Below are 26626 nucleotides of genomic sequence, written 5' to 3'. Positions count from 1 at the left end.
CTGTTCCCTACTTTTCAATACAGGTTCACACAAGTCTGGACTAAAACAAAAAACTTAACTTCACATAAAAATCTGAATATAATTATCTAATCTTTTTTTCTTTCTTTTTTTGGTCTGAACTGAACAAAATCATAAGTCCCACTAGACAGGTAAATAAAGTGATGAGGACCCTTGTAACAAAATTTAAAAATTGAGGGAACATCGTAAACTTCTGAAGGACTAAAAGTTTACAGTTTTACCGGCCCACCAATCAGCAGAAGTTTTATCGCAAACCACAGAGACATACCTCGGTCATAAATACAGTCATTAGTCGAGATTCCAACACCATTTCAAAAGAGTTCTTTACCTAGAATCATACAATTCACAATTTGTTTTTATACAGGAAAAAAAGGAAATTAAACAGAAAATAATTTAGTCGCCTATATATTTATGGACATATCTTTTAACTTTGGTTATGAACTTCTATAGCAAAGTTTTAGTTAGCTCCTCATCTCCCTGACATTCGCGAGCTCTTTGGAACACACTTCAGAAACGCAACCATCTTTTTGCTCCAGGCAAGGACATTACAGTACATTTTGAGGTGAAAATCCTGAGCACGCAGGACCCAAAAAGCTATCCTTTCTTTTGACAAGAAAACAATCATAAAAATGAAACTCGTAAAATCTAGCACTAAAAACCTCTGTTGAGCGCTGGGCTGGATAGAGCATCAGGTTTAAAGTTGCTGTACTCTACACACACTGTACAATTAATTACATTTGGAAACTTCACTAATCATTGTATTGTTCTTGAGAATAATTAAGAGGTAGCAATGTAACAAGCCTATTCAAGTAGACTTGCCTTTTTTTCTTTTTTTTAGTGAAGGGAGAAAAGCTATACAGACAAAAAAAAAAAAGTACCTACAGGACTGTGAACAAGTCCAACCTACACCAAAAAGACCCCCGCCCCCCCAAACCCACCCCCCACATCCCCACCCAAACACAACCCCCTTCACTATAGGAACAACCCCAGAACCTTCCAGTTTAAACATTCACATAAACATTACAAGTTCTTTTAATAAAACAAGTACCTCTATTATTTGTTTTGAAGGAAATACCCCTATTATCTATAAATGAACATACCAGAGAAAATAAAGCAGAGAACTCAGCCCCCCCCAACCCCAGGATGTGTGCGTTTGGGACACTAAAATAACCATGTGACCACAGTGAGGCCAGTGGACCCCACAGACCACAGAAAGGGTTTAAAGCCTAGACATGCCCCCCCCCCCCCACCCCACCCCATTACTGACAGGATCAATCGCTTGTGCCCTGGACCTGCAGCCTTTCTGCTTTAAACTTATTGCCTCGGTTCGTGTTTGGTGCTGAAGCGGTCTGACGCGGGAATGCCCCGGCAACAGCGGCGGGAGTCGGCGGAAACCATGGCGACGTTATGGAGGTGACGCAGCGGCCTCAGGTGCCCGCCGTGCCCGTGGTGCCAGGGTACCAACCCACAGACACTCACTGCAGCAGAGAATACCACCCAGCCCTTCCACCCGCCCCCGGGCAGAGCAGCACAGCTGCAGGATGGGCTGCTCTGAGACGGAGCTTTTCACCACGGCAACACCTGCGCAATGACACCTGTGTCCTGTGTGGGTGTACCTGTGTGGGTGCGTGCCCATCTGTGCATGTGAGAGTACCTGAATGTATGTGTATGTGTATGTGCATGCTTGCATGTGTGTGTGTGAGTACCAGTGTGCGTGCGTTTGCAGGAGGAGGGGCTGCAGTCTTTGGCTTTATGACGGGGACGTGTGCATGCGCAGGTGGCTGATCAGGTTGCGCTGCTGCGTGAACTTCCCGCCGCAGAGCTGGCACTCGTAGGGCTTCTCGCCCGAGTGCACGCGCATGTGCTCGGTCAGGCGGTACTGGCGGGTGAAGCGCATGCCGCACTCCTCGCAGGCGAAGGGCTTGAGGCCCAGGTGGCTGCGCATGTGGCGGGTCATGGTGCCGCGCTGCGTGAACATCTTGCCGCAGATGTTGCAGGGGAAGGGCCGGGTCAGCCAGTGGCTCTTCTCATGCTGCCGCAGGGTCGCCGGGTCCTTGTAGCTCTTGCTGCACACCGTGCACTTGAAGGGGCGGGGCTCGGAGCCGGCGCCGAAGGCCGGCGTGCTGGCGGACAGGTCCTCCGCCTCCTCCTCTTCCTCCTCCTTCACGTAGGTGCCCTCCTCCTTGATGTAGAGCTCCTCCTCGGTGTGCGTCTCCACGTGGGCGTTGAGCTGCTCCGAGCTGGGGAAGCCTTTGCCGCAGGGGATGCACACGTACAGGTTGTCGCCGAACGCCGGCTCGAAGCCCTCCTGCCGGTAGACGTAGTTGGCGCTGGAGTGCCCGCCCCCGGCTCCGCCCCCGGCCCCGCCCTCCCCGTCGCTCTGCCCGCTCTCCTCGCTGTGGTCCTGCCCGTTCTCCGCCTCCTCCTCCTCCTTGCACTGGAAGGAGTGGTCGGAGGCGAAGCTGCTGCCACTGCCCCCCCCGCTGCTGCCGCAGTGGCCCTCCCCCGGTTTGGGCCCCACGATCACGCCGTTGGGCACCGCCCTCTCCTCGCCCTTGGCCCCGCCCCCTTCCTTCTTGGGCCACTCCTTCTTCCGGGCCACCTGGCGGGAGCTCTTGCGCGGCTGGCCGGCGTCCGGGGGGGTCGGGTTCTTCTCCTCCGGCCCCCCGCTCACATCCATGGGTTCCACGCCGTCCAGGCCCGGCGGGTTGGGGGCGGAGTCTTCGAAGGAGGCACTGTTGGCGGTGGAGGCGCAGGCGGACTGGGGGGACCCCTGGGCCAGGCTGTTGGGGCTCACCTCCTCTGTGGCGGTGCTGTCGGACGGGCTCTTCTTGGACAGGTCCAGGCCCAGCTCCTGGTCGCCGCCGCTCCCCGAGCTGAGGTTGCCGCTGCTGCCGTTCTTCCCCGCAGAGCGGCGGAGGGGGGCGGAGCCGGGCTGCAGGCCGCCGCCCACGAACAGCTCGTCGTCGGACAGCTTGTCCTTCAGCCGGTCGTCGGGGGGCTTGCTCTCGCAGTCGGACCCGGGGAAGCGCTTGTGCCCCGCGGGCGTGGCCGACAGCCTCGGGGCGCGGAGGGGGCGGCCCCCGCCGGGGGCGCTGGGCTTCCCCGGGACCACCCTCCCATTGCGCTTGAGCTTCTTCCTGCAGAGCGCCGCCAGGTCGTGCAGCTGGAGGTAGCTGGCCGCCGTCAAGAGGGCGGTGAAGTTCTGCTCGCTGCTCGGCTCCGAGGACAGCAGCTTGCCCGTGTAGATGAAGTCCAGGATCTGCCGGAACACGGACGGGTTCACCATCTCCGTGTCCAGGTTGATCAGGTTGTCGTGGAGCACCAGGGACTTGAAGTAGATGCTGCTGGCCGCCAGGATGTTCTTGTGCGCCCGGAAGAGGGCGTTCTCCACCACGATGATCACGTCACACAGGAAACCTTTGGCTCTTTGCTGGTTCAGCTGTAGCAGTATTTGTTTGGCATGATTTGGCAGTTCCATTTCCACCTTCTCTTCCTACACCTGTACACCTGCAAGAGGCACGCAAAGCATTAAATATCAAACGCAAAAAACATTCAGCTTCCAGAGTGGCACCCACACCAGAGCCCCACTGAGATCACCAGGGCCAGGCTAAGAAACCAGCAGAGAACCACTCACACTCTGATACACACACACACACACACACACACACACACACACATGCACACACAAACAAACGTGCGCGCGCACACACTCACACACAGGACAACATTAAAATAGCACCGTAAAACAATGATGCTCCACTGTAAATCCCTAAGTCCTCAGTCTGTCATGAATTCCATCATTTGTTAAACTGATTTATTCCTGGGGGCCCAATTCTCTTTATAAATGGAGCACATCGGCCAATTATCATCCACCTTTATCTATAAAGAATGTATGAATGAAATGCAGCCTTACATGCACTTCTGTCCGCACAATAGATGCCTTTTTAAATATGCATGTATTACTAGAGCCTGGAGAGCACGAGAGATGCATTTGGCCCCCTGCCTGCTGAACTGTCCTGAATAGCTACAGCTACTATCTGCATGCATTCATTAGCCATTGGACATACAGGGCTTTGAAATAAAGCTGCTTGGTCGAGTGTTGCCAAACTGGAAATAGTTTCTAGACGGTCATTGTGTGAAAGGGAACAGTCCATGTTGTAAAAAAGGGACAGTTCGTGTTGGGTTAAATTGGAACAGTTTATGTTGGGTTAAAGGGACAGTTCGTGTTGGGTTTAAATGGACAGTCCGTGTTTGGTTAAAGGGACAGTCCGTGTTGGGTTAAATTGGGACAGTCTGTGTTGGGTTAAATTGGAACAGTCTGTGTTGGGTTAAAGGGACAGTCCGTGTTGGGTTAAAGGGACAGTCCGTGTTGGGTTAAAGGGACAGTCCGTGTTTGGTTAAAGGGACAGTCCGTGTTGGGTTAAATTGGGACAGTCTGTGTTGGGTTAAATTGGAACAGTCTGTGTTGGGTTAAAGGGACAGTCCGTGTTGGGTTAAAGGGACAGTCCGTGTTGGGTTAAAGGGACAGTCCGTGTTTGGTTAAAGGGACAGTCCGTGTTGGGTTAAAGGGACAGTCCATGTTGGGTTATAGGGATGAAGGCGCAGAAGCTAGGCCTGCACAACAACAATAACAAAAATGCACAAATCCTGGGTGATCTGCCCGGGGCAGAATAAACGATGTGAAGCTTAAGTCAAAGAGCTCCCCCCCCCCCCACCCCCACCCCCACCCCCCCCCCACCCTGTAATTATTCTGAGGCAATACTCAGCTGCTTTCCAAAGAGCTGTAAAGCCTACAGCCCTCTCAGAAACAAAGAGCACAGCACCCCCCCTCCACCCCACCTCCACGCCCCCACCCCCCAAAGACTGCAGCAAGTGCCCCAGTAAAATATTTATAGGGCCACTGAAAGATGCAGACCTCCGCTGCTGATACAATCACCGGCTGGACTGACGCAGCCGTAGATACCACCGACCCCCAGACCCACACCGCCCCCAGAACCAGCCCAAACACAGACCACCGAACCCCAGACCCACACCGCCCCCCAGACCCAGCCAACACAGACCACACCCCAGACCCACACGCCCCCAGATCCACCCCGCCCCCCAGACCCAGCCCAAACACAGACCCACACCGCCCCCCAGACCCAGCCCAAACACAGACCCACCCGACCCACAGACCCAGCCCTCCCCACAAACGCACGGGCCTCACCCACCACGAGGCTGGTGCACACCGCACATTCTGCAGGTGAGCGCAACGCAGAGGGTGGGACAGAAATCAATCCCTTTCACCCCGCCCCCCAGGCCCCCAGCCCCCCTGCCCCCTGCCCCCCAGCCCCCACCACCCGCCATCCCCAGTGACTTCCTGTACGCTCAGACACACTGCAGCTCAAACCGAGGAGCAGAGATCCAGGCTTCACAGGCCTGCTAAAGCCCTGAATATGAGAGAGAAAGTCTCTCACACACACACACACACAGGCACACACACGCACGCGCACACACACGCACACACACACACACACACACACACACACACACACACACGCCGGGAGGTGAAACAGTAGCTCCTGTAATCTCGCTCAGTGTGCCTTGCATTTGGGTCGAAGCGATGGCCAGGCCCCCCATTGTCTGTGTGGGGGGGGGGGGCGGATTAGGAGAAACCTGAGACTGAGAACCTGCACACACAGCAGGGGGGGCGTGGCAGAACCCGATCGAGTGCCAGCTCTTCTTCTGCCTGGGGGGGCTTCGGTAACTCTCCCTGCGCCCGTCCGAATCCGACCCGACCCCCTCCCCCCCGCACGCGCACACGTTTCACCTCACACCAGCATGTGAAAATGTATATTTCTGGGTGAAGCACAAGCTAATGTTAATGTATGAATGTTACACAGCCCACTTACCCACCACTCACCAGGCTGTGAAGTCCTGCGCAGGAGAGGCTACCAGGCTAAAGGCCTGTGGCAGGTTCATCATAACAAACCCTGCTGTGTGTGAACTGCACTGAACTTTGTATATCGCTTTCTGGAGGGTGGTGGAAAAGCTCCAGTTATAGATTTTAATATTCATCAGTTAAACACTGTATATGCAAATAATCTGAAGCACTGAGGTGTGAACTTCAAGTGTGATGAACGAGCAGCATTCCAGGGGAGGCCGTAAATCAGGAGGAAACAGAAGTATTTACGCCACAGACGCTTGGAGGAATGAGAGGAGACGTCACCCGAGAAGTGTGGAAAAGTCACCATTCCAACACATGACCCAACCTGCACTCACTCAACCAATCAGCTCGATTCTTACAGCACAGTGTCCCCAACCTGCACTCACTGAACCAATCAGCTGTATTACCCATCAGTGCATGGGGGCAGTGGTTCCCAGGCCGCTCCAACTGAGCCAGAGAGACAGGAGAGCATTGTGGGAAGGAAAGACCCCCAGGAAACAGAGCAAGCCCATATCCAACTGCCAGTAGTTCTGCCTTTTTAACAGCCGCAACGAGAAAGTCTAACAGCTTCATGAATCCCCCTGTATACTGTATGTCTGTGGCTGTTGTGGTTATTTCTGTGGGGAACCCTGAAAAGTGCCAAACTCTCGGTGCTGTATAGGTATGGGGGCATGCCCCCGCCAAGGCGTAACTTGGCGGGATGGCATACCTGCCATCCCAATGATCGGCCCAATGAAGGCAGAGAACAGAATTAAGGAGTTACTAAGTTTGTCTGTTTCAGTCAAAGCCAGTTCAGGATTCCCTCCATTCTAAACTCAGAACACTGGCTAGGTTAGCATTAGCGCAGCACACAGTCATCACACCCAGCCAATTAAGTTCCTTCTTCCTGACACTAGTGTGTATCCACTGCACATATTTACAGCAACTAGTTGGGCAGATCTAAGCCAGTGAAATTCCTTTCGGTTTGCTTGCTTCCCCCCCCCAGGAGCTATAAATGAAACATCCATGGAGCCAGCAGCTCCTGCAGGACACGCGGGAATTCTCAAATCAATACGGTAAAGGAAAACCTGCATTTCAAAGGCTAGTTTTTCCAATGCATTTGCTATTCACAAGGTCATCATTTTGATTGGCAACAACCCAGCCCCTCCGCCTGCTAAACAACAAAGAAGCATCGACACCCACATCAAGGCCTCGCCAGAACCAGACCAAGGTTACGCATGCAGCTAATGTTACCTGCCTCGGCTTGTCAAGCAGTGGCACCCAGGGGCTCCACCATACTGCAGGTTTTCACTTCAACCACAATTTAGCTACCTGACTACGAATTAGCAGCTCAACAAGATCTCTAGCTGTAGAATGAGGTGTGTTAGAGAGTGAAAACCTGCAGGACTGTGGATCTCCAGGAGGAACAGGGTTGGTTACGACTGTTATAAAGCAACATTGGTATCTTCTCAACAGCATGAGGTCACAAACAGAGAGTGAAGTTGGGAGATGGTTTATGTGCAGATAAGGAAATCTATCCCTGTGAAAGCTCGTTCCCGATGTCCACGCGTCTGATGACGGTTCACATAAAGCTGTGAAGGAACAATCGAGGGTGAGCAGGGACTGAGGAATCCGACCCCACCAGCAGATGAGACCCGCCGGAGGAACAGAAGCAGCAGGTGAGACGATGCTGGACCGCGTGAGGCGCAGGAGTCCCCAGAGGCTAGCCGTTAGCCGTTAGCCACCGCCACCCCTGAGGAACAGGCTAGTAAGAGCAGAACCCACAGCAGCCAACGTCACCACTGAGGAACAGGCTAGTAAGAGCAGAACCCACAGCAGCCAACGTCACCACTGAGGAACAGGCTAGTAAGAGCAGAACCCACAGCAGCCAACGTCACCACTGAGGAACAGGCTAGTAAGAGCAGAACCCACAGCAGCCAACGTCACCACTGAGGAACAGGCTAGTAAGAGCAGAACCCACAGCAGCCAACGTCACCACTGAGGAACAGGCTAGTAAGAGCAGAACCCACAGCAGCCAACGTCACCCCTGAGGAACAGGCTAGTAAGAGCAGAACCCACAGCAGCCAACGTCACCACTGAGGAACAGGCTAGTAAGAGCAGAACCCACAGCAGCCAACGTCACCACTGAGGAACAGGCTAGTAAGAGCAGAACCCACAGCAGCCAACGTCACCCCTGAGGAAGACCTCCTCAGCACGGTACAGACGGCACAATAAGGAGGACAGCCTGAGCGTATAAAAACCTCGTGTGAAGAGCTGGCAGTGCTCCAACCCAACCCTAACCCAACCCCTCCCCCCCCGCAGCACAATCTCCCAGCACTGCTCTGTGGGTGAGGTCCCTTCCGCATGTTAAAGGTCTCTGTTTTTGGCCACGTTGGGCATGTCAACATGATTGCAGTTAAAGTCAGTTCCAGCAGTGTGGCCAGTAGTGCAGTACAACCGTTAAGGGCCTGAGATTGGGTCCGAGATTTGGCCCGGCTCCACTCCCAGGAGACGGCTCTAATCTCTGCCAGTGAGGATGTTTAAAGTGAACTGCTTCAGTAAATATCCAGCTGTATAGATCGATTGTTTGTAAAAGAACGTCAAGAGTGCAAGTCACTCTATACAAAAGCGCCTGCAAAACTCAATACAGAATAAGGGCTCTTGAGCACCATTGCAGATGATCAATATGATCATAAAATGATCATCATCTGGGCTGTCATCGTTCTATCACAGGTGTTATTCTTAGATTATCATAGGGATTATCGTGTCATCATAGGAGTCATTATATTATAGCTATCTATTATGAGTATTTAGTCAATGAAATTTCTACAATAAATCTTTTTCAAAAGGGGAAGAAAATAAACAGTGGGAAAAAGTAACACACCAACCCAGCGCATGTCCGATATCCACCTTTACAAACCCAGCGCATGTCCGATATCCACCTTCACAGACCCAGCGCATGTCCGATATCCACCTTTACAAACCCAGCGCATGTCCGATATCCACCTTTACAGACCCAGCGCATGCATGTCACCCGATTATCCACCTTTACACCGAGCCCACAGCGCATGTCGACCGCTTATCCACCTTTACAGACCCAGCGCATGTCCGATATCCACCTTTACAAACCCAGCGCATGTCCGATATCCACCTTTACAAACCCAGCGCATGTCCGATATCCACCTTTACAGACCCAGCGCATGTCCGATATCCACCTTTACAGGCCCAGCGCATGTCCGATATCCACCTTTACAAACCCAACGCATGTCCGATATCCACCTTTACAGACCCAGCGCATGCATACAATCAGCTGTGTACAGGTGTGCAAAGTGAAAGAAACCTCACGCCCCATTGGCAGAGAGACTGTGGCCTCTCTCTGCTGTCGGGGGAAACAGGAAGTAAAACCCTGGAGGGGCAGTACTTCAGCATGAAAGAGGCAGACTCCACCAGCCACGAGCATCACTATCATATCACACTATAATTACACTGCCGTGGAAAGGGACCTAAATAATCACATTACTGTGTCTGAAACAGGGGTGTTAAACACGTGCAAACATGAATATGTTTCTGTGATATTTGCAAACACAGGCAGTTATTGCGGAGGCAAACATGGCAGCGGCTCCTTCACAGGTCTGAGGCCCCCTCAAACGGAAACACAACAGTCTGCCCTCAACCCGGACAAAGACCCGACAGCCATCCTGTCATTGGTCACCGTTCCGTTTCCATGGCTACAACTCTACCAGGAACTGGGGACAGCACAGAAAGTTATTATTTTCCGTTTTTTAAATTGAAACTAAGAGCCACGGGAACTGCTCATTCCTAACGGAATAAAATGGCAAAATGTGTCCGTGTGCTCGAGCAGCCTTCCGCACTACAGGAATAACGAACCACAAAACTCTGCAGTATTCAGCACTTCTTAACTTGACCATTGCCCGGTTTAATACAATTAGCAGAGGGCTCCAGTGCAGGTTTAATGACTGAAACTCGGGGCTGAAGTTCACCATGATGCCCACCCCCAGCGCCGTATCAGCGAACATAAATCTGGCTACGGTTTGTTTCTGGGAATTGTGGAAGGGGGACGGTGGGCAGGAGGAGGAGCAAAGTTTACCTGAGATAAGAGGCTGGGGAGCGGCCGTCTGGGCAGGAATCGCTGACCGCACACAGAGCGGGTCACAGCAAGACCGCACACAGAGACCGCACACAGAGCGGGTCACAGCAAGACCGCACACAGAGCGGGTCACAGCAAGACCGCACACAGAGCGGGTCACAGCAAGACAAGGACGCGCTTCCCTGATAACCCAACAGCACCCTAACCCAACAGCACCCGAACCATAACCCAACAGCACCCTAACCCTAACCCAACAGCATCTTAACCCAACAGCACCCTAACCCTAACCCAACAGCACCCGAACCTTAACCCAACAGCATCCTAACCCTAACCCAACAGCACCCTAACCCTAACCCAACAGCACCCGAACCTTAACCCAACAGCACCCTAACCCTAACCCAACAGCACCTGAACCTTAACCCAACAGCACCCTAACCCTAACCCAACAGCATCTTAACCCAACAGCCAACCACCACACCTAACCCTAACACTCCCCCCCCCCCCTCCCCCCACCTCCACGCACAGCAGACAGTTTATCCACTCAAACACATTACTCCACAACCCAGGCAAACACTTCACTCAGGTTAAGTGCTGTGATGAGTTGTAAGAAGTCTTGGCCCCACCAGGGAATCAAACCTGCAACCTCTACCTTACCAGGCAAAGGGGGGGGGGTTGTGATTCACTCAAGTCCAGGCATGAGTGCCGCTGTCAGAGTCCACAGCCCCACCCCTGAGAAACACACTCAGGTGAGGGAGCAGATCTCCACCCGCCCACACCTGAGACACACAGCGCCTAGTATTTCAAGATTAATTAAAATGGAATAAATAAATAAACGTGTCCCTGCTTGGTTATCTGTAACCCCAGCTGCAGACCTGAGGCTGGCGGTCCAGGGTCTGCAGGAAATGCCAACCGCACTCCCTGCCCCTGCCCCTGCCCCCACCCCCACCCCTGCCCCCACCCCTGCCCCCTCTTGTATTTTTAGCTCGGGCTGCGATAGGAAAGGTCTGCTTGGGCAAACCTGCGGAGTATTCTGAGGTCAGTTAGTACCGCCCACGAGACACGCCCCCTAAAAGGGAACGTGAAATTCACGTTACGCGCAACAGATTGAGGCATGTTCCTCTTAGGAGAGCGGGGGCGGGGGGGGTATCCAGGGACAGGGTTGAGTGCCAATACTGCTGGAACTACAAACCAGAGGGGGGGGAGGGTCGGGCAAAGTCCGCCGTGGAGTCATGTGAAGCAGCACGAGATTACGACCAATCACCTCACAGGAGCAGCGAGCGTGGCGAGCAGAGACACTGATCCCGTAAACAAGCCTCCGCAGCCGCCAACCAGCCCCCCCCCCCATGTGGCCTAGCCACACCCCCCATGTGACTTCAGAAGGGTTCGAGCGTACGGCGGCCCCCCCCAAACCCCACTCAACTCCCCCAACCCGCCCTCCATCGGCACCCGCAGGGGAACAACTCCCCGCCGTTTCCCTGGAGTCCAAATAAAACCTCCTGTCAAATGTGCCAGGCCTATAAAAGCAGGATGTAGGCGATAATGTACTGAGCCCCCCCCTCCTCCGGTCCCTGGGAGTAAGTACCAGCCAGTAGGAGCTCAGACCCCAGGCTGACAGGAATTAGAAAATCCATAAATTATGCACCCGGAAAAATGCCTGCGAAGGGAGAGAGAGAAAGAGGGAGGGAGATAGGGTGAGAGGGAGATAGAGAGAAAGAGGGAGAAAGGGAGGGAGAGAGAGAAAGAGGGAGAAAGGGAGGGAGAATGAGAGAAAGGGAGGAAGAGAGAGAGAGAAAGAGGGAGAAAGGGAGGGAGAATGAGAGAAAGACGGAGAAAGGGAGGGAGAGAGAGGGAAAGACGGAGAAAGGGAGGGAGAGAGAGAGAAAGACGGAGAAAGGGAGGGAGAGAGAGGGAAAGAGCGCACGCAGATCTTTGGCAGGGTCTGAAACGCACAGGAACTTGGGCTGAAGAGCGGGGCAGGTGGGAGGCCAGTGGGACCGAGGCTGTGTGGTGCAGTACAGGGGAGGGACACCCCCCCCCCCCCCGAGCCCCCCGTGCAGAAATGCCTCACATTCCAGTCAGACACGAGGACGGAAGTCGCTGCCAGAGGCGGAGGGGGCCTTCCATCTCCCAGCCCCTCCCCCTCCCTCCTCTCCCCTCCCCCTCCCCCACACTACAGCTCCTCAGAGAATTACCCATCTCACGCCTAAAACTCATCTCTCTGCCCATTCATCTTCATAAACATGCCCCTATTCAGCACTCTAGAGTGGCAAGGAGCCCCCCCCCCCAGCTCCTTCCCCCAGCTCATTAACCCTTTGGTGCCAGAGACGCGCAGACTCAGGGATAATGAAGGCGGAAAGGGGCTGTGGTAGACTCAGGGATAATGAAGGCGGAAAGGGGCTGTGGTAGATTCAGGGATAATGAAGGCAGTAAAGGGGCTGTGGTAGATTCAGGGATAATGAAGGCAGTAAAGGGGCTGTGGCAGATTCAGGGATAATGAAGGCGGAAAGGGGCTGTGGTAGACTCAGGGATAATGAAGGCGGAAAGGGGCTGTGGCAGACTCAGGGATAATGAAGGCGGAAAGGGGCTGTGGCAGACTCAGGGATAATGAAGGCGGAAAGGGCTGTGGCAGATTCAGGGATAATGAAGGCGGAAAGGGCTGTGGCAGACTCAGGGATAATGAAGGCGGAAAGGGGCTGTGGTAGACTCAGGGATAATGAAGGCGGAAAGGGGCTGTGGCAGACTCAGGGATAATGAAGGCGGAAAGGGGCTGTGGCAGACTCAGGGATAATGAAGGCGGAAAGGGGCTGTGGCAGACTCAGGGATAATGAAGGCGGAAAGGGGCTGTGGCAGACTCAGGGATAATGAAGGCGGAAAGGGGCTGTGGCAGACTCAGGGATAATGAAGGCGGAAAGGGGCTGTGGCAGACTCAGGGATAATGAAGGCGGAAAGGGGCTGTGGCAGACTCAGGGATAATGAAGGCGGAAAGGGGCTGTGGTAGATTCAGGGATAATGAAGGCGGAAAGGGGCTGTGGTAGATTCAGGGATAATGAAGGCGGAAAGGGGCTGTGGCAGACTCAGGGATAATGAAGGCGGAAAGGGGCTGTGGCAGACTCAGGGATAATGAAGGCGGAAAGGGGCTGTGGTAGATTCAGGGATAATGAAGGCGGAAAGGGGCTGTGGCAGACTCAGGGATAATGAAGGCGGAAAGGGGCTGTGGTAGATTCAGGGATAATGAAGGCGGAAAGGGGCTGTGGCAGACTCAGGTGATGACTCTGAGCAAAACGCCGCTCTAGAACAGGAAATGAGGTCAGCCTCCTGCGATGGCTGTGGAACAGGCCGCTGAGCCGGGGAGCTTGCAGAAGCAGCCCAGCGAAGCCCTGTACCCACCTCAACACCCTCCACACACAGCTTTCAGAAGCAGCCCAGCGAAGCCCTGTACCCACCTCAACACCCTCCACACACAGCTTTCAGAAGCAGCCCAGCGAAGCCCTGTACCCACCTCAACACCCTCCACACACAGCTTTCAGAAGCAGCCCAGCGAAGCCCTGTACCCACCTCAACACCCTCCACACACAGAGCGTAAGTGTGGGCGTGGTCATTTCAAAGGGCTTAGTCTCCCTTCACTTTTCACCTCGACTGTCAGATGCGTTTCCCAACCTTGGGCGGGCATGAAACTCTCCCGGTTGAATAATCACCTCAAAAAAAATTTGCAATAGCCATTTCAGAAGGTACATAAGCTGCCAGTCCCAAAGACCACTGTGTTGGGAATCATCCAATCACAATCTCAATTTTCAGCATGTCCACCATTTTGCTGTTATAAAGCTAAACCAGCCAACGAGGATGATACCCATAATTCTTTGTTTCCACATGCTCTGACCCACACTATCGCTGTGATAACAGGCACAGAGGCTCATGGGCTTTGTAGCATTTGAAATACAGAACTTAAAAAAAATATATATTTTTTAAAAAACACGATTTCTCCTAAACGAAGTTGAAAGATCCATAACCGCAGGCCATGACATCAATCTACCACAACATTTCATAATCCAGCAGACTCCCAGGAGTCTCTGCGGCGCAACGTTACTGCTCAGATTACGAATCTACCATCTGGAGAATCTGCATCTGGGAACTCTTCTGGATCCCTCAGCCCCGCCCATTTCTGGTTCAAATACAACCCTTTTTACCTTATCATCCACGACCCCTGGATGTCTCTGAGCCTGGGCGGGGGTCCCTGGATCATAAAAGGTTGAAAGCCTCTGTTCTAAATACTGAGCACACTTTGGGAAGAGAACAGCGTGCAGTTAGACACAAACACCCTGGAATCGGTTAGCCATTACAGCCAGCCTCCAACAAAAGCCATTCCTAGTGCCCTTCCAACTGGTGAGGGACTTTATCTGTAATCCTCCTGAACTGAACTGCTTTCTTCGCCTCCCAGTCCTCAACAAGCAGACTGCCGATTGGTCACTGTGCTGAAGACGGAAGTGGCTGATTGGTTCCTGTGCTGGGGGGGGCTCTGGGTCGGTCTGCAGCGCTGACCTCGGGGCAGATCTTCCTCTCGGTGGTTAATGAATAAGCGGAATCAGACCTCAGGCCATACGCCCAGAAAGACGCTGTATGAGCGCAGGTCCAGCGTGAGAAACACACAACCAAGCCTGTATGCTGGGGGGTGTGTGTGTGTGTGTGCTGGGGTGTGTGTGTGTGTGTGTGTGTGTGTGCTGGTGTGCGTGCTGGTGTGTGTGTGTGTGTGTGTGTGTGTGTGCTGGTGTGTGTGTGTGTGTGTGTGTGTGTGTGTGTGTGTGTGTGTGTGTGTGTGTGTGGGGGGGGGGGGGGGGGGGGGGGTTCGTCGATGAGAAACTCAGAACCGGCCCTGTATGCTGGGGGGGGGTTAGGGTTAGGGTTGGGGGGGGGGGGGGGTCACTGAAGGACAGGCTGGGACTGAATCAGAGTCCCTGTAAAGCAGCTGTTCAGCCTGCTGCTCTGAAAACAGCAGCAGTGTCCCAGCGTGGCAACGAGCACGTTTTCATTCAGAGAGCAGACATCAACACTACCTGCAGAAACTCCACACTCAGAGAGAGGAGAGATATTCACAGAGAGAAACACTCAGAGAGAGGAGAGACTCAGGGTGAGAGAGACTCACAGAGAGAAGAGAGACTCAGAGAGAGAGAGCGCAGAGCTGGATCTGCACATGCAGGGCAGGGTTACTGCTGGCAAACAGACACACTCACCCTGCCCTGTGTGAGTCCACTTATGGAAATGAGTCTGTGTGATAAGATCACGCAAATCCAAAGCCCGCTTCCACTCCTAAAGTAAATATAACTCCAGCAGGGTCTGTAAGTGCAGTCTTTAGTAAACCCAGCCTGCTCTGCCCAGCTAAGCGTCCCCTACAGCAGGAGAGCACATGCTACTCACTGCAGAAATGAACTTACAAACCAAATGATGCATTTTTGGACAAAACAAAACTCCACATTGACTCTGATCGCCGCGATGTGTACACCAACGCAGAGATTGCCAGCAATTTGTCTAAAAAAAAAAATCACATGGGTGGCCAAATCCACCACACACACACTACCTACTGCACCCAAATCCACCACCGCACACACTACCTACTACGCCCAAATCCACCAAACACACTACCTACTGCACCCAAATCCACCACACACACACTACCTACTGCACCCAAATCCACGACCAAACACACTACCTACTACACCCAAATCCACCACACACACACTACCCAAATCCACCACCACACACACTACCTACTGCACCCAAATCCACCACCACACACACTACCTACTGCACCCAAATCCACCACCACACACACTACCTACTGCACCCAAATCCACCACACACACACTACCTACTGCACCCAAATCCACCACCACACACACTACCTACTACGCCCAAATCCACTAAACATACTACCTACTACACCCAAATCCACCACACACACACTACCCAAATCCACCACCACACACACTACCTACTACGCCCAAACCCACCACCACACACACTACCTACTACACCCAAATTCACCACACACACACTACCCAAATCCACCACCACACACACTACCTACTACGCCCAAATCCACCACCACACACACTACCCAAATCCACCACCACACACACTACCTACTACACCCAAATCCACCACTGTGCCACCCTGCATCTGAAGGTCTGGCCTGTACGTGTAATCCCAGAGACCTTAGCACTGTGCGGGGGGAGGGCGGGGCTAAACCTTAGCACTTTGCGGGGGGAGGGCGGAGCTAAACCCTGGCTCCCACTGGCCGGTTTTACAGCCCAATTTCACTGCCAGCCTCCCACCCCCCCACAACACCCTCCACACGCCATTTGAATGCCAGCACACACACCACATGGGCTTCCAGAGGACTGCTTACAGCTGACCAACTTCCACTTCCAGCCTACCAGCACACACACACATACGCACACACGCACAAGCTGGGTCTCCAGCACACTTCCAAAACAACACTTTTCCAGAAAACGATGAGCCCCACAAACCTCACTATCATGTTTGCACTCTTACGTCTATATTCTGCACAGATTGCACACATTTATTTTCTAAGAAAAAAAACCCACTTGCATAACTACGTGCATCTTTCACCGGCACGAACACTTCTGATCTCCAAACCGATCTCACAGAACGGCCGGCTGTCCAACACCCAGCTTTATTCTGACCGCTGCATTCAACAGCGCACTAATGGTCACATTTTACTGCACCAACACGTCAACACTGCACTCAATGCAAGAGCCGTGAAGCAAGGGCCAAGCCCGTAAAAATAACAGCATCACTATTAAAGACAGAGTGGCACACGAGGAACTTCCTCATGCAGAAACAGAGAAACAATACCAACACAAAAGCATAGGGACACCAGATTAATTAGAAAAACTGTACATAAATTACCTAAGGCTGGACTTTAAAAGATACAAACTGAGACTTCAGTTTCTATACAAACTGCCTTTGTTTGCCATTGTTATTTGTTGGCTTATTCCAGTTGAAAAAGAAACAATCAACATACATTGAAGTCGTGTCATTCATTGGTAGGTATACAGTTCTGCAATCTGAACAACGAGCGTCAAAGGGGAAGCACTGCTCCATAACAGAACAAACCTCCCCAACTTATTTACCAACGTATCATTTAGCATTTACCAACTTATCAAATAACAGGCATTTACAGTCGACTACACTACCCAGGACACTTCAGCAACAATCCAACAGATTATTTTAGTTCAATGTTGGTGCCAGTGCTGAGCGATTACAAACCGAAGAATTTCATCGGTTAGACAAACGCCGAGGAACTGTTCCAAAAATCAACGGAGGTACAATAACAGGTAAATCGAATGTTCACGGTGCCAGCGTAATCTGTACACACACACAAAAAAAGATTGAAACACGATATTTCATTCAAGATTAATGTCCAGCACTTTACACCTCCGGTGGCCGCTGCTGACATACTCGCAACAAACTGGATACTATGCCACAATATTCACTGTAAACACGAAGATCGGCACACAGACTTCAAAACAGTTGTGCCTGGAAGCGTACGCATATGAAAAACTGTTTTTCCATTTGAAAAAAATGCCTACATATTCGTACACGCACTTTCCTTTGTAGGGACAAATGAACCATTTTCCAAGCTAACTCGCAGGGCGTCCCAAAGGAGCAAATCGATTTAGATTACAGAGGAATTCTGCTATTTTGCAGCTGACGATGTAAGGCTACATGAATTCATATAAAATGAACAATAGCTTTGAAACCTAAAATAAAAACTGCAGCCTACCTGTCCTTAACCACAAGTGCATTATAAAAAAACTAAACGGGAGGAGGGAAATATAGCTCCCCAGAGCAAAATAAGACACACATCACCTTATTTTTACTTTACCTGATGCAATGACTTGCGTCCACATGCCGAACATTTTAATTGAATTATCCAATTTGAACTGTCGAACTGGACAGAGTCGATCGTCGTTTTCATCCGATCGTGAAAATTGAAACCATCTCGATGCCAAGTGTCCAATGTAACGCATTAGAAATTGGAAATCAATGTAAACCAAGTTTGGAACAAATACAAACAAATTCAAGGAAACGAAAAAACCCCTCTGTGCAATCGTAAACAATGAGAAACAGATGCTTTCTTTGTCGTAATTGCATTTACCAGTTCGCTAATTCAATCACAAATTACTTCCTTATGGGAACTGAATTATCTGCTCGGATTGTATTGTTTTATATAAACAAGAGTGACAAAGTAAAACCTTGAAAAACATGACATTATGAAGGACTAAGAAACAACGGGCTCGCGCTGAAGTCCGTATTGCTGGCGTTTGCACCGCAGGTTTGACCAGACAAAACGAGGCGCTCACATCTTGCCAAGCTGGTATGTGTGGTCTGGAGTAGGTACTCGCTATAGGCACTACATACGCTACACTAGCGAAGCCCCCTTTTTGTTGGCACGCGATAGCAGGCTATTTTGGACGAACCAAAGCATTTTTAGGCGAGTCAAGCCCAATCAGACCGGAAAGTGACCCCGTCCTGTTCGAACAAACTTTCACACGAACAAAAAAATAATAGAAATTATATTTTGATACCTTATTACATCGGTAGGAGCGTTCTCAGTTAACCACTCTCTCTCTCATCTCACAGCCTTCCGAGCGCCATCTTGCAAGCTTGTGACGTTGAGATCTCACCTCTGACCCAAATTTGAATAGAATCCAACCGAAAAGGGGTAACGAGAGAAAAACACAAGCCCCTTCTTCCTTCGTGTGGTTTACGGCGGTTTGAAAACACCATCTCTACCAATAATTTAACCCAGCTGTGGTACAAGAGAAGAGTAGGCCTATCGGTCGCCAGTGTACCTGAAGTGTCAATACGCCACAGAACTGCACAGAGAACGAGAAATTAAAAATCAATATATAAATAGTAGGCTATTTAAATTATTGGACATCGTTTAATTGGATCATTTATTTTAACGGAGCATTCAGACGACAATGATCACATTTAGGCTAACTGTGAAGTCGAAATTAAGCAGCATTCTTAAAGTACTAGTTGTTCGTTAAAGGTTGGCTCGTTTATATATGAAATTCCGGTTTACAAATGTCTGTATTGTGAAAGAACAGTAAGCATTTTCTCTTTTTAAAAAACATGTAAACATTGATATCACTCTTAGTCAGTCTGTCTATTAAACTATTAAAATGACAGTAGGCTACTACTAAAACAGTGAATGAGCGTTAGCCTATGTTGAGTAACGAATATTACCGAGCATATTAATATGACTTAAAATGCAAAACAAAAAAAAAAAAAGCCGTGTAATAGTCACGTATGAATTAGAACACATTCCTAACAGGGACTCACCCCAACCTACATGGCCTAAAAGGTTGTGGCCTATCTTAGCCAACTCGTTTAATGGGAATGACTATCACTGCTTTAAAATACGTCTATCATATTTGTATAATATTAAATGCGTATATCTCTGATTCTGTGCTAAGTCCACTGCAGGTTTTATGCATATTGATTAGTGGTTTATGTAAACTACTTGAAGAGCAGGAAGTCTCCTGTACCAGATGTTCTTAGCGGAAGTGAGGTCAGAATACTGCTTCCTCTCCTTCTCCACAAACGTCCGCCTTACCAAAGCAAAATAGAAAGAAGTAGAACTGTTTTACAGCTTGGCAACGTCTGATTATCCGGACGCTAATAAGATTACACATTGATTATAAATGTTAAAGCTCCTCTAAATCAACCCATATGACAAATCACGTTAGATTTAGTTTACCATGGAATATAGCTATTAATTGCGCGAAACCTGCGTCCTATAGGATATAAATCTTCACTGAAATGTATCAACAAATCGGTCAATAATTAGGCAACGGAAAACACTTCTCCAGAGTAACGATAAAGCATGGTCAATAAAGAATGCATTAAGTGCGTGACTAAGTCTTGACTAAGGCCTGTGTGTAAGCTACTCTCGTGGCACAGTGCACATTCCTTAAGTTTACTAAATAAACAAATGTTTATTTAGCGATACTAACACAGCAACCTGAGCTCAGTGGTTGTATTATTAAAGAATACAGAGTAATGCTGGTTCGATTCAAGTATAAGGACAAAGCACAGAGTTATACACACTAAGGTGTCCCTTTTAATAGCCTATTTTATATGCGGCCTGTTCCTTGCCATTCATATTCAAGTTTAATAACGCCTAATATGATCCATTTTAATTCGTGCATTATCTACAGTATTGCGAGTTTATAATCCTTGCGAAAACCAATCGCCTGATACAGACAAAACCAGCACTCCCATACTTACTTTGACCAGGGGAAACCCCCGAACAATCGGCCAAAAGACCAACAGAAGGCTTCCCCTGACACCATGTGGTTGCCATGCAAACTGCACGGTCGAACGAAACGAGAACGAAAGCAAGGAATCCTAGGCGCTGTTACTTCAACACATTCACCGTAAGGATCAATGGGAAATATTTGTGTCGTGAGAAAAGGCACGGGCGACACGACGTTATTGTACAGATAAATATATTTTCCCAAAATGAACGAATGAAAATGAATGCCAACAACAGTAAATAATACAAATATTAATATTTAATCAAATTAAAGGGGCACCTCAAGCACGTGGGGCACCCAGATCTCCCCACCCCACCCCACCCACGTGCGGGATGCACGGTAAGTGAATTACAGTACTGTTTTCTCACATTGCAGCAACATTTTGAATAAAAAGTTATTTATAAATCTAATCGACAGGCGTCTGTAAAGCATGATATTTTAAACAGGTTTTTTGTTTCTCTAAAATTCTCTAGCAGTTTTTGTAAATTCTGGAGATACTATACCCACATCTTCAGAGAAGGCATACAGAATTAGATTGAAAATTACATGTCTAAATATATTGTAGGTTTTATTTTCAACATACATGTTTGTATAATCAATCAAATAGATCAATTACATTGAAGCTTATGGAGTGCTGACTGATGTACAACACAGAAAAAGAGTAAAATGGCTTTAAAGAGAGGACAGCTGTGGGGTAATGCATGCAGCTACCATGAGAGTCAATGGCCAAAGTAGACAATGCGTTTAAATCAAAGTTCAGCACCAACAGAACACAAAATAATAATCGAGATGGGAGAAAAGTATTAGAATGGTTCATGCTCTGGATATGATTTTCCATAGACCCGGATGCAATGTGCATTCAAACTGTCCATGCTCTTGATATCATGTTCCACACTCAAATTTAATGGCAATGACTCCTTTGAAAGATTACCTGTCAGCAGAAAAATGCTCTGCAATCAAAATGCATGTGTTGCCTTGGACAAGATAATATTATTGTCACACACAAAAAATTGGATACATATACATACAAAGTATGTCCATATATAGAACAAGAAATTGGCTTACCATTTAATGCACCTATCTGTGTTATTCTTATATGTTACATTTAAAAAATGTAATGATAGGAAACATTTTCAGAAAAATTTGGGAGACATATTAAATGGACACCCAGAATAGCACACACACATTTTTATGAAAGCTACAATTATACTAATTGTGGCGTATGATTTATTTTAAATAGGTGACCGTAAATTAGTCCTTTTAAAACAATTGTTCCTGGCAAGGAACATACGGCATATTCCATGCAAACGTGTACTTCAGCACCTTATCAATCCCAGAATTCCGCAGGATTGAGGAGCTCCTTCAGAACGTGGTCACCATTTGAACAGAACAGTAACCAGACGGCCATGAAGCCCCTGGCCTGGCCTTCCTGCTACAGGGATGACTCTGGAGAGAGAGGAATAAAAAGCCACATGAAGCAAAACAAATCTTTTACAATTAAAATTTGCAACTGAAAAACATCTCTGCACAATGGCTGCCTTATCTTCTATGTTATTATTTGACCCTTTAAGACGCAATAATGTGTGATTACAATGATTCGATCTTAACTAGAATTATTAGAATGATCTTAACTGAACATTCTAATGCTGATGTAGCAATCACTACTGAGTTCTAGAACACTGACTTAGAATTTTGAAAAAAAAAAAAAAAAAAACATTCCAGAAATGGAATTCCAAAACTCTTCAAAAAGGGTTAGGAAATGTGAATGCTACCTGATAGGCTACTCAAAGCACAGCGGTTTACTCTGTGAATATAACATATTCTTTAATAACCTGCCTTTCAGATACAGCCTACAGGCTGCAGGTTGGGTCACATTATTATCCAGACCTGAAGTTTGATCGTGGCAGCATTTAAATAGGCTACTCTAATTAGCTTGTTGTTACACCGTAAATTAATATACTTCCAAACTACTGTTGTGTTTTCAATATAGCCTTAATGTAAATTATACAGGGCAAATGTGTGTTTTTGAATAATAATAATAATAATATTAACAACAACAATAATATAATCGTCATCATCATAATCGTGCCTTTTATGTGGTTTTTAGCATAAAATAATGAAAAATGCATGCATTGAATTGCCCGTTCAATTATGGAATTGTCCAATTTCAAAGAACACTGGTGGGTAGAGAAGACATTGCATCACATCCTGCTTCCGGGGGACACTGAAGGAGAGGGATGCAACAGCCTGTTCTGACAAGTAAAACCAGGTTTCTCGCTCCGTGTGATCTCCCCTACCTTCGTTTTGTGGAGCACTTTTTCCAGACTTTTCCAAATAGCGTTTCTCTCAGCGGCGTGCAGCCTCGAACGTACAGTACTGGCGTGAGAACTGCGTTTATTCGGGGCAAAATTCGCAGAGGGTCCGTGCCCTCGTTTTTGAAAGTGTAGCAGGTGGTTCCGACAAAGTTACACAATATAATGTGAATGAAAATCGGTAACCAGGCGCCTAAGAAAAACACAGCCACCAAAATGATGAGGTAAACTGACGAACGCTTGTTTTCTCTCTCCACGGACGGCGGGTCCCTCTCCAGGTGGTACTTTGCGATTAAGAACAACCTGATGTTGAGCCCTATCATTATGACAACGGTGAAAATGTTTCCCACAAACGTTCCGATGCCAGTGACCCTTTTTGCGACCCCTACAGTCACAAGGTTGTTCACACCTACGATGACGAAGGCGTAAATCCAGTACGCTAAAATGACTAACAGAGTTCGGTTGCGGGTCATTCTCTGCGAGTATTTGAAAGGTGCGCTAACGGCATGGTATCTGTCGGCTTGTGCCGCTAAAATAGCCATGTAAGACAGCCCCAGGAATGTCGGTGCGATATAGAAAGTTCTTTTCGGAGAATCATAGCTGTCTCTGACGTCGAGTACGCCGACATAGTAATAAGAAACGCCCGAACAGATGTCACTGAAACACGTACTGAGCATGTACATAAATTGGTTTTCGCTACGTAAACACTTGTTAACCATAATAGAAATAAACACCGAAAGATTAAGAAATATTATCGCCGTAGCTAAAGCTATGTTGAACAGGAACATCATTACATTCCCAAAGCTATCAAGAGGTAATACTGGCGAATGATCCATTCTTGTTTCATTCAAAGCATTTCCGACTCGATCGTTCAAAACAGACATTGGCCTAAAGGTGCTGTCGACAAACACACGTGAAGTGGCCAGTCTCGAGCTGTGCGCCACATTTTCAAAGGCACGCGGTGGGAGCAGAGGAGGTCTCGGAGGACGAGCTCGCGCAGCTGGGACGGGCACTTCAGAGCTCATTAGCAGTTAGTGCGGAGAGAACAGAAGCTGGTTTTTACTTGGAACATTAAAAAAATTTTTAAAAAATAAAAGCATATTCAAGAAATAATAAAACGCAGCGCTCTGGCAGTTAGAATTCAGACATTCAGGAAATCAGGAGCTCGAATTGTGCAACTATAATTTTTTTTAAAAATGATGCAGAAATCCTCATAAAATTCCACACCATGCAACAAATCGTATAACTGTCGAATTGAACACATGATAGTTCTAAAACAACTGTGTGGCAATCCATAAATGTGAATTTCACTCACACTCACTGCTTGCTGTAAAACCTTGAACCTTGGAAAATACTGGAAAACAGTCACAGGTTGCTTCCCTCATGGTTTTAGGCAACTCTAATAATGAGGATTATGGACTACATGCTTGTGTGAATTATTGCATTCAAAGCAAATTGTTTATCCAGTTTCTTTGCAGAGGAACTGAGTCTACTGAGCTCACATGCTTTTTGGCTGGAATAGATTGATTCCCTGCGCAGTAAAATGTCCATTGTTAATTCAGCGCTTAACAGATAACAGATGGTCCCTCATTCCAGGGTGGGAACAAATGTTATCTGTTAAGAGTTGAATTAACACTGGACATTTTAGTGTGTATGCATGTTGTTTCTTATTATTTTAAAAAAGATTGACCATTGCCTTACATTACAATCAGCAGAATGGAGAACACCAGTTTACTCTTGGAGAACTGCAAAACTGAAATATCATCCAGAAGGGATATATAAAATGTATGCGGAAAGTTATCTAGGCAAACCAACAATTAGTATTGTAATCAAAAATAAATACCACTGCACAGCTAACCATTCTTTGCACTGCTACAGCAAAACATTATTATCTCAACAGGACACGTCCAAAAAGAAAGAAAGAAAGAGGATAGCTCAAGAGGGTCGGATTATGGGCAGGGTTTCTGCTGTCCCTGCTGCACTGGTAAGCTCATTCCACCAGCAGGGGGCAGAACAAACAGTCATTCCACCACCAGGGATCATAACAGACAGGAGATGTGTCTGGGTAGCACAGGCACGCTGAGCTGAGAGGTCGGGCTAGCCTGTGGAGTCAGATGACCTTTTATGGTTTGACAGAGCTGTTCCTTTATGCTGCCTGATAGGTTAGCTCCAAGGGTTTGAATTTGAAGTGAGCTGTTACAGGTGTCCAATGGAGGGACTGGAGAAGGGGAGTGACATGGCTGAGTCTGGGGAGGCTGTAGACTAGAGGAGCAGCGGTGTTTTGGAGGAGCTGCAGGGGTTCATACATTAATGAGAAGTCAAAACTCAAAATCTATATTCATATATGCATAGTTTCATAAAAATGTATTCAGATCACAAGGTTAAAATGTTTGAAACCTCCAAAATTAGTGGCGACTATGCTGTCACCCGTTCAGATGCCTTGAAACAAATAATTCAGTCTTTCAAAAACTCCCAAAAACTCTGCTTGCCAATTTGATGGTTTGCTTTGCAGCAGTAACTTCAGTGTAGATAGTTATTGAGCTAAGGGTGAATTCACACCATGTGAGAGTCTTCTGTGTGTGGGAAAGACCCCCAGCATTGTGCTGAATAAAAACACATCTTGCGCTGCTGAAAGAGTGATACTGAAGCTAAAGAGACGGATGTGCACCTCTGTACACCCTGCTGTAGCGCTGCTTAACCGTTTCCCATCTCCTCAACAGATACACAGAAAACAACCCTAACAAAACTAACCCTAACCCTGGCCCACCAGTCCATGCTCCTCAGTGGAATTACTGCATAATGTTTGTTAAAATTGTGTAAATTTCTGAAATTGTAAAACTGCCTTTCTGCATGCCTGTCTGCTTGTCAAATTCTTGTAATGGTGCATGTCTATGTTTGTTTGTTCTTTTATATTGTTGAAACTCTGTTTAATTCTAAATACCAATATGAATAAATTAGTTTTAAACAACTGTTGTTGATTGAAATGCCCTGTCAAATACAATGAAAATGGATGTAAAAGACCCTGAACTGCCACTCACTGCAATGTCAATGTAACTCCTTGTCATGAGTGTCTAATTATAATTTTACGAGTAGCGTATAGTAATCAGCAAATGTCCACGTTGCTGTGTGAACCAGATTGTAGATTTTGATGTTAAGGCGTGAGGTCATTTGGCGTTTTTTTTCGTGGAGAACACTTTCTTCGTCTTGAGCCAATAAATTCCGAAGACCATTTCTCACTCGACAGTTTCCAAACAGTGTGTGAGACGCAAAATGGTCTATTGAAACACTTTATTTTAATAGTATAGATTTTAATATCTAAGAAAAATACACATCTACTACAAATTGTAATAGCCTAGAATATGATCAGGTCATCAAGCAATAGCTCTGAGAGTAGCATAAGAAAGAATATGCTGTCCAATTTAAAACATGAACCGGTGCGGGGTTTCTCCAATCGCTTAACCTTTCCTATCCAGGTGCACCCGTGCGTTGTGACTCTGTTCACACTAAGTTCGAGCTCCATCTAGTGAGCAGACGAGTAGTTCAACATAAGAGTTCATTGGACCTGTTAGTCATTACATTTAAATTCAGCTACAATCACATGGCAAATAATTAACGAACAGAAATATAGTTGCTATGTTTATCGCCTGAGCTCACTTTGTACATACGCAAGGAAATGTGCGTATACGTTTAGCTTTTGTCACAAGAGGTTATTTGATATTTCTGCATAAAACGATTATAATCTGTAAAAAGTTACCAGTTCTGTAAAATAAAAAACACACTGTAAAAGTGTGTGCGTTCTGTAGAACACAAACACACACACCCGCGTGCGCGCGGAAGCATCCTCGCACGCACACACTGTTAACATTCGATTAGAATAAATGGGTCGCATATTCGTATACAGCTGGCCGCGGACGACAACATTCGAAGGAGCGAT

At 48.2% G+C, this 26626-nt stretch overlaps 1 protein-coding gene and 1 long non-coding RNA gene across 6 annotated transcripts in view; one reads left to right on the top strand and one right to left on the bottom strand.

Moving 5' to 3' along the window:
• Window positions 1–960: 960 nt before the first annotated feature.
• The window catches only part of LOC135264558 (hypermethylated in cancer 2 protein-like), a 51771-nt gene continuing 26105 nt past the window's right edge, over window positions 961–26626 (bottom strand). For 2 of the 5 annotated variants that reach the window (XM_064353268.1, XM_064353270.1), the window contains exons 3-4: window positions 21704–21826; window positions 961–3528 (exon numbers count right to left, since the gene is read on the bottom strand). In XM_064353268.1, the coding sequence (XP_064209338.1) occupies window positions 1769–3499 (1731 nt within the window). In that variant the 5' untranslated portion in view covers window positions 3500–3528; window positions 21704–21826 and the 3' untranslated portion in view covers window positions 961–1768. Of the gene's footprint in view, window positions 3529–17937; window positions 18594–18640; window positions 18901–21703; window positions 21827–26626 lie in introns of those variants that run through there. The other 3 variants (XR_010332735.1, XM_064353266.1, XM_064353269.1) reach the window with 3 other exon arrangements.
• On the top strand, window positions 18328–25816 carry LOC135264567 (uncharacterized). The gene is made up of 3 exons (XR_010332738.1): window positions 18328–18429; window positions 24593–24676; window positions 25413–25816. It is a non-coding gene; the product is annotated as an uncharacterized LOC135264567 (long non-coding RNA).

Source organism: Anguilla rostrata, chromosome 10, assembly GCF_018555375.3.
Source record: "Anguilla rostrata isolate EN2019 chromosome 10, ASM1855537v3, whole genome shotgun sequence".
Taxonomy (NCBI): Eukaryota; Metazoa; Chordata; class Actinopteri; order Anguilliformes; family Anguillidae; genus Anguilla; species Anguilla rostrata.
Note: the sequence above shows the minus strand (reverse complement) of the source record. Positions and strands in the feature narration are given on the sequence as shown.